This window comes from Arachis ipaensis, chromosome B02 (genome assembly GCF_000816755.2).
Source record: "Arachis ipaensis cultivar K30076 chromosome B02, Araip1.1, whole genome shotgun sequence".
In the NCBI taxonomy this organism is placed as follows: domain Eukaryota; kingdom Viridiplantae; phylum Streptophyta; class Magnoliopsida; order Fabales; family Fabaceae; genus Arachis; species Arachis ipaensis.
In genome coordinates, this window is record NC_029786.2 from 97,861,927 (window position 1) to 97,869,126 (window position 7,200).

Sequence of the window (7,200 nt, forward strand, 5' to 3'; positions counted from 1 at the left end):
TTAAAAATTTTTTAAATATACTAAAAAATAAAAACATTCATTAAAAAAAGATTTTTTTGATTAATTTATTAACACCCAAACAAACATATATTATAACGAAATAGTATTTATTCTAAAAATTTAAACGGTTAGATAAAAGACATAAAAAACACGTAAATAATTATATATTTAGTATAGATTTATTTTTATGTTTGCGGTATCCTATCTTTATATCAGAGTAATAAGCATTTAACTCTAAATTTATTTAATGTCTTTTTCAGGGTTTCATGCTCATTTGGACAGCCAATAGTATTCACCATAGATAATGGGGCAAACCAATACTACTTTGCAACCGAAATTGAATATGAAAACGGGGATGGAAATCTTGTGGATGTAAAATTGAAGCAAGCAAATAAAGATTCATGGATTCCAATGAAACGTTTATGGGGTGCAAGATGGGTTCTCAACCTTGGTTCTTTAATGCAGCCTCCATTTTCTCTTGAGCTCACTGAGACTTCTGCCACTGGCTCCAGCAAGACCATTGAAGCTAACAATGTTATCCCTGATGGTTGGCAACCTGGCCAAGTTATTCGATCAGCCATAAACTTTAATAATTAGATCTATCACTCTTATGTGAAATCAAAATAAAAAAAGATATGAGAAAAAATCAAAAATGTTACTCATACGTTAAAATACGTTAAAATTAATCACTAAAATCAGCTACCAATATATTTATGTATAAATACATACGTAATTTAATATATTTTCAATATATTTTTATATTCAACATGTATTTTATATTAGTGACTGATTTTGATAACTGATTTTAGTGTATACATAGCATAATCCAAAAAAAATATGTATGTGATCAACTGATCATGGAAATTGATGGAGTTTAATTTGTATACATATTTAAATTTATAAATAATATCTAATTACATATTATCATATGAGGAAAATAATTAATTTAAAAAATTAAAGAATAAATATGAAATCTTACTCTTGTCCATTTAAAAGTTAGACTACTAGGTCCCAACGAAAAAAAAATAGCCAATATGTCCCAACGAAAACAAATTAGCCTATTTTTTAGTCAACTATACGTCCAAAGTTAATGGCAATAGTTTATGTGACGCACTTTTTTTCACACCACTCACCCACACTGCATGATTTCTAAACCACATCACTCGTTAAGTGTTTGAGTTGGTCGTAATTAATATTGAGGGGTTTGATGAAAAATAATTAGGAATAACCCAATCCTTTTTTTAGAAGTTTGTTTACTCTCGACTTAGTATGATCTTCCATCTTTTTTCTTCCTATGGACGTTTCTTCAATTATTTAATAGACTTGAAATTACATCATATCATATAACAAACATAAAATCTAGGATTGGAATATTCAACCACGCCTTGCTGCCACATAGATTAATAGTTAACCTAATATTTAATATTTATTATTTTCATTTAGTTTCTTTTTTGCATAGCAATCTTCAAAACTTTTATCCAAAACTAGTAGAACAAATATTTTTTTTTTGTTTTTTGTTATTTATTTAAAAGACAAAGTATATTTTTATAATTTAAAATTTTTAATTAATCACTAATTATCCAGTTAATTAGTCTAAGTAATCTTTATTATTGAACTAAACGGCTCCTGTTATTAGACTATGCAGGGCAGGCGGCTATCTACAATTAATTGGAACGTTTGGAGTTTGGACCAATTATTTAAATGGTTAGAAATTGATTAAGAAAAAAAATATTTACTCAAATGAATATACCAGGCTTGTGCTGTAAATCTGAAGCCCAAATGAGACGCTTTTCACAATGGCCCAATAATCGTTGCGGCCCATTGAGCCTCACAAATAAGAAGTACACAAAACGCATAAACCCTAATTCCCATTGTTCTAACATTTCTTGTGGTTCACCTCACAATGGGACGTGTGATCCGTGCTCAGCGTAAGGGTGCAGGCTCTGTCTTCAAGTCCCACACACACCACCGCAAGGGTGCCGCCAGGTTCCGCAGTCTCGACTTCGGCGAACGAAACGGTTACCTCAAAGGCGTCGTCACTGACGTCATCCACGACCCCGGTCGCGGTGCGCCACTCGCCAAAGTCACTTTCCGCCACCCTTTCAGGTTTCTCTCGATGTTAATTTTGTTGCACGAGTTTGAAATTTTCGATGCGATTGTCTGATTGGAATAATTTTGTTACGAAACGCGGTGCAGGTACAAGAAGCAGAATGAGCTTTTTGTTGCGGCGGAAGGAATGTACACTGGACAGTTTGTGTATTGTGGGAAGAAAGCGACGCTTGTTGTCGGTAATGTGTTGCCTTTGAAAGCTATTCCCGAAGGTGCTGTTATATGCAATGTTGAGCATCATGTTGGTGACCGTGGCGTTTTCGCTAGGGCTTCTGGGGATTATGCTATTGTTATTAGTCATAATCCTGATAACGATACCTCTAGGTACCTAACTGTTTTGTGTAGCTAAGCTTTTTTATGTTGCTCTGGTTATGCCGTTGTCGTTGCGTTGCTCTTTGATGGGGAAAATTGTATGAAATGGATACAATTTGATTATTCGTTCTTTCATATGGGCATTCACTTAGGTGATGGATGGAAAAGTAGTTATTTTTGTCAACGTGACATTAAGTGATTGTGCCTGCACATGTAAAATTGCTTTGCTCTACAGTCAGTTATGAAAATCAAATTCTATAAATAAAAAAAGTTAATACCATCCTTAGAATATATTCCTAGGCAAGTTAGTTTGGACATAGCTTTGGGGTCTTAATATGCATTTTGTCTTGTTGATTCTAATGGTAGGAGATATCTTGAGTTCATGGTCTTGTGTGCAATGGTTATTGATTGGTGTGATTCCACATTTAGGATTTCACTGAATTGTCTCTGTTTGATCATTTTATTTTCAAGTCATGGTGAATTATTCAATGTCCTTCTTTTGATGCAGTGAGTTGGAAATATCTTATTTATATAGGATTTAGAAACTTTTGATATGAGGTGCTGGAGAATTGGGACTGAAACTAAGGATGTGTTTGTTGTGGTGGACCTGTTCTTGGTTCTGTCTAATTCGATTCAGTTATCCTGTGTGATTTTCTAACAGGATCAAGCTTCCCTCTGGTTCAAAGAAAATTGTTCCAAGTGACTGCAGAGCTATGATTGGTCAAGTTGCCGGTGGTGGGAGAACTGAGAAGCCTCTACTCAAAGCTGGTAACGCATACCACAAGTTCAGAGTAAAGAGGAATTGTTGGCCTAAGGTTCGTGGTGTGGCTATGAACCCAGTTGAGCATCCTCACGGAGGTGGTAATCACCAGCATATTGGACATGCGAGTACCGTCAGGCGTGATGCTCCCCCTGGGCAGAAGGTTGGTCTCATTGCTGCCCGGAGGACAGGACGTCTTAGGGGACAAGCAGCTGCAACTGCCGCAAAGGCCGATAAGGGTGCTTAAAAGGATGGTTAGGATTATTTATTGTGTTATGTTTTCCAATTTTGTTTATTTGATAGTATGTCCTGATATTTTGAACCATTTCCCCCAATATATTGGACCATGGATAGACAGTAGTGCTTTATATTCGCTTATGTTGTATGTTCAATTCTGTAGTTGGAATTGGTTATATTGATATTGCATTTTGAACGGACGCTATGCTATCATACATTAATTATTTTAATCATATGAAGTTGAACCAGCAAGCGTAATTTGTAACTAAGTATCCGTAGATACATTTTTTGTTTCATTAGCAATTTGACACTACAAGAAAATGATTGTGGTACTCTGTTGGTGTCGGATACCAGCAAAATTTAGAAATTTTAAAAAATGGTGTATATGTGTATATATTTTAAACAATATTTAGGATTTAGAGCATATAAAATTTTAAGAAGACATGCTTATTTTAATTTTGCCACTTTAAGAAACATGATAATACTGAGAAAGTTTAGGGGATCAGCAGATTTTGTGGTTTTTAACTATCAATTAACCATCAATGATGTTTTTAACGGTGTGAGATTGCATCTAATGGTATAAAATCATTCATTTTCTTTTTGATGGTTAAGTGTTGGTCAGAATTTAACAAAAGTGCTGGGTCCTAGAACTCCTCGATAATACTTTTAGTTAGTCCAAATCAGTTATATATAACATTTACGAAGCTTTTTCTTGTCGGGAAAAAAAATGAAAGAAGTAAAAGATAAACTTAGAATCTTAGATTGAGTCGGTATAAAATTGGGCAATCCACAGTCAGAGTAAGGTTTCTCAAGTATGAATAGTGTTTTTACTTTTATGTATTCTAACTATTTCATAAATTATTAGCCACGCCCATTAGGGTTAAGTATACTCTACTTGGTTTTTTTTCTTAGTAGATTCCCAAATACGGCTGATCTCACATTGGCCGTCAAAACTCAAAACACACCAAATTCCAGGTGCTCTTTACGGGGAGTCATGGCAGATCAAGGAGGTGGGAGGAATGTCGGGAGGGAGGAGTATGAGGGAGAAGAAGATGACGGAGTTATCTTTTTCTATGTGAAAGAGGTTGAAGAAAATCTCCAGAATTGTGCTAAAAGTCTAATTGGCAGAATTCTGGCTGATAGATCCTTTAGTCCAACAATCACTTACCTAGTTCAGTTTTATCCTCTATAGGGCTGTGAAATGGGTTAGTCCGGTTCATTTAGGCCCGGCCCGTTAAGTTTGTGGGTTAAATGAACTGAACCATTTAAACCCGCTTTATTTGCGGGTCATGATTTTTCAGTCCGGACTATTTATGGTCAGTCCAATGGGTTAAACGGACTAGTCCCGTTTATTCTTTTATTTTATTTTTTGAAAAATATTTTGATAAAAAATATCACTTTTAGGTCAAAACTTTAAAAAATTAATATTTTTTTAATTGATGGGTCAGATTTTCGGATTGGATAGAATAGAAAGAAATATCGACTAAAAGTGTTACTTATTTTTTGAAAAAATGCAAAAAAAAATAAACGGGCCACCCATTTAGCCCGCGAACTAACCCGTTTAACCTGTCATCTTTTTCGGATTAATAGAATTTAGTCCGTTTAACCCGAAATTTTAAAAAACTTAATTTTAGAAGCAAAACTTACCCATTTAATTGGGTAAACCGGCTGGTCCGACGAAATTGGCCCATTTTGACAGCCCTATCCCTCCATTCCAATCTCAGGCATTGACGTCCACCTACCTCCCTTAGATACTGCCGCCACTAAATCAGACTTACCTTTATTTCCACACTCTGGTCCTACTACAATAGTCATTCTATGATTACAAGGTCCAAGGCTAACAACAATAATCCAAATGTCTTTAATTCTATCATTACAGCCCCTGATTATACACACCAATCCCCAACATATGCTAAAATAGCAGTCACTATACCTGATTAGCATAAAGTCATGATGGAAGAATATCAAATCCTTATTAATGCTAAGACCAAGATTGTAGTCTCATCATCATATAATGCTAAAATTATCTGCAGCAAATGGGTTTTTATCATAAAAAAACATTCGGATGGCACTATATATAAGTAAGGTTGAGTGAGTCTATCTCTTGTTGTACGAAAAATTGAGTAACAGGTTGAGAAATCTCTTCAATTCAATTCTCAAATTATGATGTGGACAAGTTAGATTGAGGAATCCTTTTTTGTTGCATAAAAAAATTGGATAGAAAGTAAGTGATTCTTTTGTATTCAATTTCACCCTATCTTTTTTATTTCTATTTCAATTACAATTTATCCTTTTTATTCAATTTCAATTCTTGCCTTATTTAACCATTCTTATCAGGAGTTTATTCAAGGTGTAGCTAGGTGCAGGGTTAAATCTCTTTTTTAAGTTCAAAATTTCTTTTTGTTTTTTGATGAAAAGATGGATAAGAAGTCCAAATAGTAGAAAAAACTAACAAATAATCATCCTAAAAGATCTAACTCCAAAAATACTACCTAACGGAAAAGGGAAAAGGAAAGAAAGGGTTGTTAAAGAAGCTCATCCCCATATCTTGAATCTGTCCTTATCTTGTTAAAGCATCAGCGCTGGCGTTTGCTTCTCTGAAGATTTGCTCCACAATAACTTCCTCCATCTCTGCCAACAGCTTTTTAATGGAGTATATGAGAGAGGAGCCAACATAGAGGTCTGCTTCCTGTTTCTAGACTAATTGGGTGGCGCATTTGGAATCGCTTTCAACAATTAGTTTGGGGATTTTCATCTCCTTTGCTATTTTCAAGCCAATCTAAAACTCCCAAAGCTCAACTATGGTAATGGAACAACACTCAGCATCCCGCAACCACTCTATCCAGAGAATCTCTAAGTAAACTGCCACACACTCCCTTACTCCCAGATTGAAGAACTGAGCCATGGAAGTTGAGTTTGATCCGGCTAACCTCAGGTAGTTCTGAACTTCTTAGTACTTGTTTCTATCACCTTTTAGCATTGCTCATCATTCTTTGCAAGAGCCATAGCTAATTGAAGAACTTATTCACTTACAGATTCTGGTTGTTAAAGATGAGTTCGTTTTTGCATCTTCAGGCTGTATTACATGTTAATAATTTTCCCTCTTGCAAGATTATTGTGATAAAGTTAAGTGATTAACTGCCAATCAATTAGTTCCGTAAAGATAAATATAAGATATAATTATGACTGCATAATCAAGACCAGCTTATCAATTATATTAAATTTTACTTGCCATATATATTTTTCACATAGTATAATTTGTATAATTTGTCAATGGAAAATTCTAGTGAAGTATGCAAACTGACATTATCATATAGAAGTGTTATGGAGAAGAATGAAAGGTTGTAGATCATATGAATTATCTTTTGTACAGTATGTTTTAGGTGTTATGATTTTTGTTAATTGCATTGGTTACGAGGTAGCAACAATCCAATGTAATTTTGTAATGAACATATTTATACTATACTACTAAGGATCAATATGTACATATTTGTTGGTTTCTCTTATTTTTAGACTGTTATATAATTAATTTATTTGCAATATGAATGCAAGTTAACGTCATTTTTATTTAAGATCTCTACCTTCCCATCACATGATCATACTATGTATTGTATCATATATTTTTTCTTGATATTCATGTACATTTAAATACTCACCTTTCATCACATGATTATGTTATGTATTTAATCATGTATTTTTTTTGTTCCTTTTTATTCCCATGTGTAGCATAGATTTATTCACTAGTATTATAAAAGAATAAGCATAACGAATACATTTTTAAT

The 7,200-nt window shown here is 33.9% G+C and overlaps 2 protein-coding genes and 1 long non-coding RNA gene across 3 annotated transcripts in view; all 3 read left to right on the forward strand.

Annotated features, from left to right (window-relative positions):
• The window catches only part of LOC107628512 (putative expansin-B2), a 4,243-nt gene extending 3,559 nt beyond the window's left edge, over positions 1 to 684 (forward strand). Inside the window, exon 4 of the mRNA XM_016331157.2 lies at positions 261 to 684. Coding sequence (XP_016186643.1) covers positions 261 to 597 — 337 coding nt within the window. The 3' untranslated portion in view covers positions 598 to 684. The remainder of the gene's footprint in view (positions 1 to 260) is intronic.
• On the forward strand, positions 1,846 to 3,666 carry LOC107625889 (60S ribosomal protein L8-3-like). Its single transcript, XM_016328619.2, has 3 exons — positions 1,846 to 2,106; positions 2,197 to 2,433; positions 3,083 to 3,666. Exons 1-3 carry the CDS (start codon positions 1,904 to 1,906, stop codon positions 3,426 to 3,428), a joined length of 786 nt encoding a protein of 261 aa, XP_016184105.1. The 5' UTR covers positions 1,846 to 1,903; the 3' UTR covers positions 3,429 to 3,666.
• Positions 5,119 to 6,990, forward strand: LOC107628513. Its single transcript, XR_001617821.2, has 2 exons — positions 5,119 to 6,353; positions 6,454 to 6,990. It is a non-coding gene; the product is annotated as an uncharacterized LOC107628513 (long non-coding RNA).

Coding starts and splice junctions, on each gene's coding strand:
- LOC107625889 (XM_016328619.2), top strand. CDS start 1,904: ATGGGACGTGTGATCCGTGCTCAGCGTAAGGGTGCAGGCTCTGTCTTC. Junction 2,107..2,196: donor ACTTTCCGCCACCCTTTCAG/GTTTCTCTCGAT, acceptor AACGCGGTGCAG/GTACAAGAAGCAGAATGAGC. Junction 2,434..3,082: donor CCTGATAACGATACCTCTAG/GTACCTAACTGT, acceptor ATTTTCTAACAG/GATCAAGCTTCCCTCTGGTT.